Source organism: Pithys albifrons, chromosome 4 (genome assembly GCF_047495875.1).
Source record: "Pithys albifrons albifrons isolate INPA30051 chromosome 4, PitAlb_v1, whole genome shotgun sequence".
Lineage (NCBI taxonomy): Eukaryota > Metazoa > Chordata > Aves > Passeriformes > Thamnophilidae > Pithys > Pithys albifrons.
Window position 1 is genome coordinate 29,364,494 of NC_092461.1, and position 13,208 is coordinate 29,377,701.

The 13,208-nt window shown below is 43.8% G+C and overlaps 1 protein-coding gene across 3 annotated transcripts in view; it reads left to right on the forward strand.

The window, feature by feature from the left end:
• The window catches only part of TSNARE1 (t-SNARE domain containing 1), a 501,884-nt gene that overhangs the window by 103,238 nt on the left and 385,438 nt on the right, over positions 1–13,208 (forward strand). For all 3 annotated transcript variants that reach the window (XM_071553024.1, XM_071553027.1, XM_071553026.1), the window contains exon 3: positions 5,400–5,522. In XM_071553024.1, coding sequence (XP_071409125.1) covers positions 5,438–5,522 — 85 coding nt within the window. In that variant the 5' untranslated portion in view covers positions 5,400–5,437. The remainder of the gene's footprint in view (positions 1–5,399; positions 5,523–13,208) is intronic.

Genomic DNA, 13,208 nt, shown 5'->3' on the forward strand with positions numbered 1-13,208 from the left:
TTAATGGCTTTAAACTGAAAGAGAGTAGGTTTAGGTTAGTTATTAGTAAATAGTCAATGGTCCTCAGTCAGCCAAGAAGGCCAGGAATGGCTCTCAGGTTTCTTCAGGCACCATAGGAGGAAAATCATGGAATCCCAGAGGGGGGAAAAGAACCTCAAGAGGTCGTGTTGTCCAGCCTCTGCCTCAGAGCAGCGTCACCTGAAGCAGGTTACTCAGGTCCATGTTCAGTCAGGGCTTGACTATCTCCAATGATGAGGACTCTACAACCTCTCTGTGCAGCCTGTGCTGATGTTTGAACCCTCTCACCATAAAAAAAAAAAAACAAAAAAAACCCCAAGAAAATAAAAACCCAACCAACCAACCAAAACAAAAAACCCAACAAAACAAAAGGCATCCCAAAAGCCACTCCAAACACAAAACAAAGAGCTTTTCTTTTTTCGTTTTTGAGATGGAATTTCCCTTATTTCAATCCACGGTCTCTTGTCCTGTCACTGAGCACCACCAAGAACAGTCTGACTCCATTGTATTTGCTTTTTTCCGTCAGGTATTTATACAGCTTAATATCATCACCACTCCACATCCTCCTCTTCTCCAGACTGAACACTCCCAGCTCCGTCAACCTCTTCATATACCACATGCTCCCATCCCTTAATCATCTTCATGGCCCTTCCCTGGATTGATCCAGTATGTCCATGTCTGTCCTCCTTTTCCATTTCTTTCCAGTGTGCTCATGTTTTTCTCAGTCAAACTCAACTTTAAAAATATCCAACTTCTCTGAATTGCTCTTGGGGTTTAAGTCCAGCTGGGAACTGAGCTCCACAAAGCCCCTGGCTCACCTCCCCCAGCAGGATGGTGGAAATGAAGCAGAAGGGTAGAAGTGAGAAAGCTCATGGGTTGTGATAAGAACAGTTTAATAATTGAGATATAGTAACAATAGGAGCCATTAACTTATTTCTCCCAAGCTGAAACATCACCTTTCATCCCTACCACTAGTTCTGCCATCGGAGTGTCTCTAAATGGACACTCATGGGTGTAGGAGAACACTTAAATAATTTTGCCTGCTTGGTTTTCCCTGCCAGTTTCTTTCCCAATCCAAGAAACGTGGACCAAGCCCTTCCTTGAGATGCTACATCCTGTTATATTCATGGCATGATTGACTTCTACAGGACAGACCAAGCAAGAAGTAGTTGCATGTCATTAAAACACGAATTCATGCCTCTGGCACGATGGATGTCCTTTTAGTCAGGCTTGGATATGGTTGTTCCTTCATTTGTATTTTAGATGATGAGGATAATACTGTGATAAAATCTTTTTTCTTCTTTTTTTTTCTCCTTTTTTATTCTTTTTTTTTCTTCTTTTTCTTTCTTTCTGTTTTTTCCCTCTATGTCTAGTATGTCAGGAAATGCTTGTTCCAATTTGTACAAACTGCCTTCACAGTAAATTGGACAAGTCTCCCTGAAGAGCAGTAGACAAAAGCCTTGGGAAGTGCCATGGGGATGGGGAGGGAAATGCTTTTATTGCCAATCAAATTAAAGGCATTTAGATCTGCTCTTAAATTTTCCTGTAAATATATTGGTGTGGGGTAAGAATGTGCCTCCAGAGCTGTGTGAATAAGGGATATCTCAATAGCTTAGCAGGATGGGGCGGGAGGTGGTTGTTGCTAAAAAGGTTTGTTAAGGTGAAACAAAATATTTCATTTTCAATTCTTTCTGTTTTTCTTCCCTTACAAGGAGAAAAAGCTTTAAAAATGGGAACATGCTCTGAAAATGATAAATCAACATGAGACATTTGGAGTGCTCTACAAGGCCTCCTTCTCTCCCCCTTTCCACTCTGTTGGAGAAAAAATAGACACATTCACTGTTTGCCAAAGCAACACTTGCCCAGTTGTAATCAAATCATTTTACAACATGGTGTAGACTTTCACTCCATGTTTCTTGTCTGTCTTGGGGAAATTGTGGCAACAAGTAATTCTACTTGCTTATCTCTAAAGACAAAGTGTGGGTCAGGATGAACCTCTCTACAGAGGCTGTTTTCAGGCTGTTTCCTTGTCCCACATCCCTGCTTACAGTGGATTTAATTTGTAGCCACGATGGGAGGAAAAGAAAATAAGATAATTCCTTATCCCAGCCCAGAGACTTTCTTGTAATTATCTTCCATGTGCCCATCTTTTCCCAGGTAAGAGTTTTGCTGGATCTTGGGTTGCATTTTGTGGTGGAGGTTGTGTTACTGTGGTAGTTTTAAGCTCAGCTGAGACCCAGGAGAGATGAGGTTTGTTCCCAGTCCACTGCAGTCACCACTCCCCAAGTGAATCTTCAGCAGTTCCATGTAGCGTTGAGTGGTTACAATGAACAATGTCCATTGTGACTTCATAGCACCATAGAATGGTTTGAGTTTGAGGGGATCTTAAAGATCCTCTTGTTCCAGACCCCTGCCACAGGCAGGGACACCTTCCACTAGCCCAGGTTCTCCAAGCTCCAACCAACCTGGTCTTGGACACTTCCAGGGATGGGGCAGGCACAGCTTCTCTGGGCAACCTGTGCCAGTGCCTCCCCACCCTCACAGCAAGGAATTTCTTCCTAATATCTAATCTAAACCTACCCTCCTGTCAGTCTAAAATCACTGATGTCTTGTCCAGGTCTGAACAGCTTGAGGAAAAGTTGGTACAAACTTTACATGAGGCCATAGCTGAGTTTTACTTTTTGAATAACCCTTCCAGGGATGGGGCAGCCACAACTTCTCCGGGAAACCTGTGCCAGGGCCTCACCACCCTCTGAATATAGAATTTCTTTCAAAAAGTTCATCTAAACCTCCCCTCTGTAAGCTTAAAGTCATTACCCTTTGTCCTATCACTCCATGCCCTGATAAAATGTTCCTCTCCACCTCTCTTGCAGACCTTTATTAGGTTCTGGAAGTTGCTTCAAGGTCTGCCAGGGCAGAGTATAAATGTAGAGTGTATTTTCATGGAGCTTAAAGTTTTACAGGTTTACATGGTTTATATGATGATTGTTATGTTGTTGAGTGTCTTGCAAAGCCTTTTGCTCCTTGGTTCCTCTTGTTTGCTCCATCCTCTGCCTCCTCAGTGCACACACAAACACACACACACTCCTCGGGCTCTCGCAGGTTGGCTGTGCCAGGTTTGGACTGAAGGCTGTGTCCATAAATGGAAGGATTTATGGCCTCAGGGCACTTGCAGCCTCAGATGTCAGATGTGTGAGTAGGTGCCACACTGAGGCTGGGTGGGGAAGCTGCACTCTGGATTTACTCCACTTTTAGTGGATTTGGCTCCCAACCATTGCTCTCTCAAGGTGGTTGCACTTTGATCCTCTTCCATGTGTCTGGCCCAATTAAGGCAGGATGGGGAGTGATTCATAGAATAGAATCATAGAATCGATTGGGTTGGAAAAGACCTCCAAGATCGAGTCCAACCCTTGGTCCAACTCTAGTCCATTTACTAGATATTCCTTTTAGTCCTGGAGTTTCCCTGTCTGGAGGATCTTGGCAGTGATTTTTTGCTTGGTTTGGAAACTCTGAAAGGAAAAAGGAAAGTGAAGTCCAACAGGTACCTGAGGCCATTAGACTGTTCCCAGTACAGTGAAGAACTGGGAATTTCTGGTGCTTGGCTCTCCTTGGAGGACAAACCAAAGGAATAGTCGCAAGAATGTGGCTGTGTCAGTGCATCCCAGAAGAGACTTTAGGCCTCTCCTGAGATACGTATCAGTGCATACATCGGGACATCGTGCCACGTGTGGTCATGTGTCATTGAGACTGGAGGCCATTCCAGATTTTTGCATGTCAGAGGGGAAGTGGCTGGTCCAGGACAGGAGCATTTGGAGTGTCCAAGCCCAGAATGAAGCACTGCAGCTCATGTAATCCAACCTTACAACAAAAAAACCTTTCTCAGTGCAAGAAAGACATGGACCTATTGGAGGAGGACCAAAGGAGGCCACAAAACAGATCAGAGAAATGGAGCACATCGGCTGTGGAGGCAGGCTGTGAGAGTTGGGGTTCTTCAGCTTGGAGAAGAGAAGGCTCTGGGGAGATCTTACTGAGACTTTTCAGTACTTAAATGGGACTTGTAAGAAAGATGGGGACAAACTTTTTAAGAGGACCTGTGGTGATGGGCTGAGTTTGTAGGGTGATGGTTTTAAACTGAAAGACAGTAATTTAGAATAGATATAGAAGGAAATTTTGAGTAGTGAAACACTAGACAAGGTTGTCCAGAGAGGTGCTTGATGCCACATGCCTGGAAATATTTAAGTCCTGGTTTGGATGGGGCTCTGAGCAACCTGATCTAGTGGAAGGGCTCACTGCCCATGGCAGCAGAGTTGGACTATTTGACCTTGAAGTTTCCCTGCCAACCTAAACCATTCTGTGATTCTGATGTCACATCAGATGTGCTGCAATGCTTGTTGGAGAGGGTGGTTTGTTGGCTGAGTTTGTTTGTCCTCCAGTCAACAAACGACATTTAGATGACAGAACTGCTCCTGACATGAAGGGCAGGTGATATTCCCAGTCATCTCCACTGGACATTCCCATGCTGCAGCACCACAGCATCTCTGCTTGATGAAGGGCTGCCCAGAAGGCCACACTGTCCTTTACCTTTTTGTGGTGGTAGACACACCTGTTTGAGTCTTTTTTTTCATAGTCTTGGTGTAAGAAAGCAGAAGATGGGTTTGGTCCTGTAGCATGTCCCAGTATCATCTCCATGCCTTAGAGTTGAACTATTTTTCATATCCAAGTCTTGGGACACCAGTGATATGCTGGAGGCTTTCTGGGGCCATGGTGAGGCATCTCTGTGGATGGAGAGGTGGGAAGGAGGATGGAGTAGCCTTTCACTGACAGTGCTGCATTGATTTCCTTCTGCTGCTGCTACCTTAGGCCTTGCAGCTTTTTTATTTATTTATTTATTTATTTATTTATTAACCAGCAAAGAAAAATAACTCTGGCACCAATATTTATACTGGAAGCCCAGGGCTTATAATGTAGCAGCAAACTGTCTCTTTGGAGAGCTCATCAAGACTGCAGCATGATGGATAGACTCCTAGTCAGCTGTGGACTGGTAATGTTCCAGGAGACAGCAGTACCTTTTTTTTTTGACTGAGTGCTTAGTCTTTTCCTACCAGCTCAGGATCTCGAAGCACTTGGTGAACAGCAAGGAATTAAAAGTTGCCCTTTATCAATGGAGAAAATAAGACATGGGGATGTCAAATGAATTGTTTGTCCACAAGATCATTTGTAGCCCAGGAGACCTGGATTTTAGTGCTTTTAAATTTTTGCAGATGGGCATCCTGAAGTTGGGAAATTGGCCTCTTATCTTCTATTTGTTTTTTCAGTCCTTTTTTCCTGGACTGTTGGGGTTTAACTGACTTTTAACATGGCCATGTTCTCTTTTTTTTTAGGTCTCAAGTGTAATCCCACATCCATCACTATCCAGAAAATGTCTTATGGATCCATTGATGGGAGTGGATTTGGGAGCAGGAACCCATTTGGAGGCCCTTCAAGACAAGGCTATCAACCTCTCGGTGAAGTATCGATCCCTTGCTGTGATTTATTCCACCTGACTCCCTGAGGACTGAAGTTTTGCTTGCTCAGGTTCAGTGTGGCTGATGTATAAATACCACACTCTCACCAGGGGTCATTTCTGATACTGATTTTCAGAAGTGGAAACCAAAGATGTTGAATTTGATTTGTGTGACGAGGCCCAGCATGTTACTGTGCTCAGGGTTTGAGGCTGCAACATGGAAGAGCAGCACTTTGTGAGGATTTTGGAGGAATTTGGGGGGACTGAAAGGAGAAATGTGGAATACTCTCTAGACCTGCTTGTGTCTGTCCTCATCTCCCCATCACCTTTGCAAGAAGTTGGTTGATCCAGGACTGGTTGTGGGTGCAATGATGATGGAAGTAGATGGGAGGATGTACAAAATGCAGTGGGCTGTGCATTCCCAGAGGGAAAGTTGACTGCTCTGGGGGCTGCTTAAGTCAGGGAAACATGCTTGGATGTGGCAGCAGGGTCAGAAACTTGCTCTGGAAATGCTGAAACCATAAACAGTGGCTTGCAAGTGGCTGTGGATTCTTCCTTTGTGGTATATTTTTAAGCGGAGTTCAGCTGTGCTTTCCTTACCTGTTCCCCCCTTGCCCCAGAGGACTCTAGAAATGCTAAAGGAGAATGAAAAAAGCACCCAGGTGCCAACCTGTGCATCTGAATTGGACCCCAATGTGCAAGGCAAACCTGCTCTTCATAGAAGCAAATTCATTCTGTCACTGCCATGAAGTGGAGCACAGCCAATGGTTAGAACCTCCTGCTTTTGTGGGGCTCTGCTGTGTCCCATTCCTGACACAGGCAGGTTGGAGGAGGCATCTTTTGGCAGACCTTGCTTAGCACAGTGGTTGTCCTTGTTGATGTGGGGCTAGAGGTGGGAGGTGGGTCTCATCCTGCCCAACCTGAGCAGCACAGGAAGGTAAAACCACATCTGCAAGCTGCCCAGATGTGCACCAGATCCCCATCCAGATGGGTAGTTGCTGTAGGGCTGATCTGGGTTAATCTAGTCTGGCTTTCAGCAAGTCTTTTTAACTGGGGCATATCCTCCATTTCATTTTGGTCCTGGGTCTGGCTTGCACTGGAGAGTGAGGCTGCAGTGTAGACACAACTGGGAAGAGTTCAGACCTCTGCAGAAGCATCAGGGAAAGGGATCCTGACACATGGCAAAGGGCCCTGTTATCCTTTGGCACCAGGGAAGAACACCACCCCTCTCTTCACTTACCTTTGTTTTCAGCTCTTCTGTTCATTAACACAGCCTGACTTGGTTTTCATGTTTTGAGGGTTGCAGATATTCTTTGAGAAACATTTCTTTGCTTTGCAAATCGCTGCTCTCCCTGGATGGAAATGAAAAAAAAAAGTATAGAGGTTTCTCTTGGTTTTCTGTTTTCTTATGAGTTTGGGTGTAATTGTGATTTTTTTTCCTTTGAACAGGGAGAAGGTATTGAAGTAAGTGTAAGTTGTCTGTTCAGTTGTAAAGAGTGATTTCTAGGCTATTCTGCAAGGCAATATTAAAGGCATAAAAGCAAGGAAGAATGGGATACTTGGGCACAATCAAAGAGCTGTGAGAAAAGTGAATTGAAATGTGGACTAGACAAATGATGAATCTCAGTGCATTGTAGCTTAGGTTAAAAAAAGCATGAATATTCATTGTGTTGTATGAAAGGACCACTTTTTAATGGAAGTGCACAAAACAACTCAAGACACTTCCAATCTCTAAATATTTGAAGAGATACCTCATTGTGCCCAGCTTGCCCATCACTTGGCAGTTACTGAAGTGACACTGGAGTCACCTTTAGTGGATTGCAAAAAGGAGCTGGTGTAGAAACACCAGCTTTTTAGAAACAACCATGAGCCATGGGCTGCCAATCCAGAGCCCATCAATGTGTGTGCTCACGGCTTGGAGTTCAGTGCCGGCTTTCCCCAGGCATGCACACATCATCCATGTGACATTCTAGGGGACACATCTCCAGGGTCCTCCAGGGTTGATTTCCTAGCAAGCCCAAATTAGTTGGTCCCTTGGCTGGGTGTCTCTGTGGTAAAGATTGCAGGGGGATGAACCTGTTTGTATTGGCCAAGGCAAGTTGGAGATGTTTCCTTTCTGTGTCTCAGTCAGAGGTGGGGTTGTTCAAGCTTCAGAAAAGATGGTTTAGGGGAGACCTTGGCATGTCCCAGTATTTAAAGGGTGGCTACAAATAAGATGGAGACTCCCATTTCCCAAGGAGTAACATGGAAAATATGAGGGGTGATGGGTACAAGTTACTCCTGGGGAGACTCAGTTGTCAGAGCCTCAGACAGGAGGAAAATTGTTCACAATGAGCACGATCAGCCTTTAGAATAATCTCCACAGGGAAGTGGTGGATTCCTGAGTGTTGGACAGTGTTAAAATCCATCTGGGTGGGGTGCTGACCATGTTGTCTAGGCTGTGCTTTTGCCAAGAAAGGTCAGATCAGATGATCCTTGAGGTCCCCTTTCAACCTGGTATCCTGTGATCCTGTTCAATGTTCATCTGAACCTGCACAGCTCTCCATGTCCCTTCACAACGGGAGACTAACACGTTGGATGCCTTTTGCTGTAATATCCCCAAATATTGTCATTAATTAAGTGTCAGGAGAGGGTAATGCAACACTAATCATCTGCCTCCTGCTTCTGGAAGATGAATGGCTGGTTTGCTAAGAAAAACTGCCCACTTATTAGATCATGGAGTGGCTGGAACAAAAGAGCTCAGCCTTCCTGCCGGCATCCGTATGTCTGCTCACAGCAGGGGCAGACCTTGATGGGCATGTTCTGCATGTGCTCTATGCCTCTTCTTCTCTCTTTATGTCTAATAAATAAACAAAAACAGGTACCAGCATCCTTGCAGGTACTTAATGTCCAGTGGTGTGATCCAGTGGTATATTCAGGGATTCAACAGATACCGCAGCAACAAAGGTGATGGGAGTGGCACTGAACAATCTTTATTATCACGAAAGAGCAAAGAAAGAAGGCTTAGGTTTGGTTTGGTTTGGTTGGTTGGTTGGTTGGTTTGGTTTGGGTTGGTTTCACAAAGGGTGATATCCCCATGAGGGTGTCCTCTGTCCTTATACCAGTCTGTCCTTCTTGGCTCTGTTGCTTCCATGCTCGATCCAGGCAGGGAAAGGTTAATTACTTTGAGGTGTTCCCCTTGGCTCTGGTCTGACTGGATCATGGACTAACAGCCCCTCCTCAGGCCATGTGGAGGTTAACCTTGCTGACCAGCCTAACTAGAGAGTTCCACAGGCTCCATTTGTAGCAGGTTGGGGAGGAACCCCAAGGCAGTTTTTTAGGGAATCTGGTTTGCCTGGGACTCCTTGGTGTCAGACAACTCTAGTTCAGACTCATATTGATGGTGGATGTCTAGGATTTCTTGTGGAAAACAAAACTAAGGGGTTTTTTAATTTATTTTTTATTATTACTGTTATTACTAGTGGAATTGTTGGCAGGAGAGAGAGTTCAGCTCAGCAGAACTCAAATTTAGCCTTAACCAAGGAGCACCCTAAGGTGGGTCAAACGAGGGATCACCAGGATTACTTGGAGTACAGCAATTTTGGGGTTGACAGTGTCATTCAGCCACTGAAGAACAGTATGAAGTGGTAAGTGGAGGCATAAGCCATGTCCCTGCTTTGCAGTTGAAAGTTACAACTTGTTCCAGCAACATCTGCTTTTCATCCTCCTTCAGCTTCCCCAAATCCATGGAAAACCATGGATTCCCCCATTTCCATGTAGGAGCTTCTCTGGGTTCAGCTGTGCATTGGTGTTGCATGAAAATGTTGCAAAGCAAGGGGCAGAAAGTTGTCCCAGTTTTTATTTTTGTTTTTAATTTTTTAACAAAGTAATTATTAAAAAAATTTCAAAATATTTTTCTGCAATGTGACCTGTCTAAAATAAACAGACACCAAACACTGTACAGCTGTTGGAATTAAACCCTGGATTCTTGACATGTGCAACATGCACACTCTCCCATCTTCAACCTCTCTTCCCAAAACCACCTTTTTTTGTGGGGAAAATGAACAAAACCTGCCTTACACAAGGAGACACATAGGTCAGGGAATTTAAAGAGCTCCAATTAAAATGCCACAAGCCAGGAAATTTTTAACACTGCTTTTATTAACCTTGCTGTGGCCTGGGCATTAAATGCCAGATCTGAAAAGGGGAGGTTAATCTCACCTTCCAGTAGGGCCTTGTTTCCAGGTGTGCCCAAGAGACTGCTGGGTCAGTGCTTCATTTTGCTGTGACTTCATTGAGACCATTTTCCCCTCAGTTGTTCTTGAAGATACTGTGTGGGACTCTGGCCAGAGTTGTCCTCAAGATATATCACACATGAGTCTTTCTCCCTGTTGGATAAGGTTGGTTATCTTGTCACAGAACAAAATTGGATTGGCCTGTGAAAGTTGTTCTTGGCAGTGTTCACTGGGTATATATCACCTAATTATCATCTCAATACTTAGCAATTGCTGAAGGAATTTTTCTAACATTTTTTTCCTGGAATTTGGGCTATCATTTTCTTTGCTTTCCTCTCTCTACCACTTAGCTGTCTCTGCTGCACCAACCAGCTCTTGGGTGGAAAGTCATGTGTTGGGGCTGGAAATGCTGTCTCTGCCTGTCATAGACTCAGAGACTCATTAGGTGGGAAAAGACCTCTAAAATCATAAAACAGACCATTAATTCACCACTTCCAAGTCCACCACTAAACCATGTCCCACATCTACACATCTTTTAAATCCCTCCAGGGATGGTGACTCAGCCACTTCCCTGGGCAGCCTCTTCCTGTGCTTGGCAACCCTTTCAGCAAAGATTTTTTTCCAAATATCCAACCTAAACTTCCTTCTTAGCAGATGAACCATCCTTCTGTCCTCTCCAATCCTATTTTGCTCTTTTTCTAGCAGTTTTGAAATGTGATTTGTCCTTAAATTCCCATCATGGTATCGTTGCCTCCAGGCTGGCAAAGTCACAGAGCTCATGTTCCACATGGGAGGGAGATGTTCCCATCAATTGTGACCTCGTTGGTGGGATGGACATGGCTGGAGCTTTGTTCTGTTGATAAAAGTCACTCAAAAGCTCATGGACAAACCAGCTCTGTGGTGGTCTCACTGCAGCTCTGAGCTCTGATGTCAGACTGTGGCAAGGAATCCCCTGCCAACTTCACATCTTGATACTGCAAAGTGCAGAAGCACAGAACAAACTCTGAACCACACCAGGAGATCCCCTGAGGTTAATTAAAATTAAGCAGGTGGTTAATCCTTTTGCTGTATTGGTGCCTGAAAACTGCCTTAGTTTTGCAATAGCTTCTTACATTAATTCCAATACTTGGAATGCTTTGTTGAAGGGACCTCCAAACCTTTGGGTATTGCAGGGTATGGCATTGTCCAAAGGGCCTGGAAGGAGGTCTAGGTCTACTTGTGGCTACTGTTCCTCCAGAACAAAATCCTGCACTTAAATGTCCTTAGGATAGAGTGATAGAAAGGGTTGGAAGCAAGGAAAGAAAGGAAGAACAAAATGGTTGAATCTTTTGGGAGGATTCAAAGCTACTGTGCAATATTGGGGGTGTTTTCTCAAAGTCTTGAACTGACTGGGCCATGTCTTGATCATATTCAGTATGTTTTAGGATGGAATCCTGTCAAGTGCAGAATCATTAAGGTTGGAAAAGACCTCCAAGATCATGAAGTCCAACCTTCTAGGAAGGAAGGACTGAAGATGTGACTTTCTGTAGCACCTTTTCTCTGCCTTGCATAGGTGGGCTCACAAACACTCCTCCAAGGTTGCCACCTGGACTGTAAAGAAAGTGGGTTTAACTCTATTTTATAGAGCAAAACCATAACCTGGCTTGTCAAATGTTGTGCAAAAAGTTTCTGAGCATCAGGATGGTTGAAATTTTGGGTCCTCTCATATTTTCTGGAATTTATGGGGATGCAGAAATTGAGGGGTTGGTTGTTGCATGTTGTAAGTCATTTAATAAAGAGAAGGGTAAAGTTTAGATGTAAATAATTCAAAGAAATCATAATAAAATAATCTCTCTCACCAGACAACCCTAAACCCCCATTTTTGTGGCATCTACAGAGGAATTATTTCATATTTTCTTTGTTATTATGCAAGACTTCCAAATGTCATAAATTTGTTTTTAGTTCGTTTTCATTGGATTTTAGAGGATCTTCTCTGTTTTACATCCAGTTCTTAGAGATCCCAGCAATGATTTAATGAACTAATAAGTCTAAACATAAGAAAACATATTAAAGAATAATGAACAACATGTTTTATGGCAAAAGGAACTGCCAGGAGAATTAACTTTCATACACAAATTGACTTTGAAACTGTTAGTTTTGAAAACCTCTGCCCTATCCCTTCTGGCACTTTTAACATTAGCATAAACGTTTTGCTATAATCTCAGTATTTCAAGAAATTTAAGTGGTTATGCATTTATTTATAGAACCAGCAAAACCAGAGCACACCATGGGAATAAATAAGTGTTTTAATGAAATATGTGAGGGCAAGCTGACAACTTCATAGCATTTAAAAAAATAAACCAAACCAAACCAAAAATCCCCTAGGGAAAGATCAAATTTTTTTTTTCTCTACCGATTTTATTTGTTAGCCTTGGTTATCCAAAGCTGTTTTAATGTAAAACTTGTAAAAATCATGCTGTGGGTCCCAATCTTTAATATAAAATCAGAAATCAAAGACCTTGGCATCTCCTTAGACATCATTCAGCTGGAAATGCATTTAAACATCCTCTCAGAATAATTTGCTGCATTTTCCACTCGATTACAGTAGAATTAGGAGTAGTTTAAGATCCTCTCCATGCAGCCTGCTTGTCCTCAAGGGTAGAGGTACCTTGGTAGGGAAACCAGAGCAGAGTGGATGCTGCTGATGGAAGGTGTCCACTGGAAGGAGTCCCTGCCCATGGCACAGGGTTGGATCTAAATGAGCTTTAAGGTCCCTTCCAACCCAGACTATCCTGTGATTCCATGAATGTGCTGGTGGCTCCTTTATCTTCTCAATGAGTGCCAGGCTCTGAACCTCAGGCCAGGAGCTGCCCTCCTGGGATGGCTTTCCAGGTGGGTGTATTTTCCTAAAGACTGTCCTGTGCCTTGGTTTCAGCTCCTGAAATTAATACAGCTCAAAGTTTTTTTCCTCACAAAAGCTTTGCCTTGTCTCAGGTGCTGAGCAAAGAAAAGTTTTATTAAAAAAAACCCAAAACCAAAACAAACTACCAAAACTTAGCTATTGCCCCATGTAAAGTTTGTACCAGTTTTTGTCTCAGCTGTTCAGACCTGGACAAGATATCAGTGATTTTAAACTGACAAGAGGGTAGGTTTAGATTAGATATTAGGAAGAAATTCTTCCCTGGGAGGGTGGGGAGGCCCTGGCACAGGTTGCCCAGAGAAGCTGTGGCTGCTCCATCCCTGGAAGTGGCCAAGGCCACGTTGGATGGGGTTTGGAGCATCCTGGGCTAGTGGAAGGTGTCCCTGCCCATGGCAGAGGGGCTGGAATGAGATGATCTTTAATGCCCCTTCTGATCCAAACCACTCTGTGTTTCTCTGGTTCTGATTGGTGCTTCCAAGATTCTTTAATAATGTAGATTGAATCCACTTTTTTTTTTGGCAACTTTCTCAGTTGCTCAGGAGCACTTCTCCAGTTGGGAGAGCACAGAGTCTTT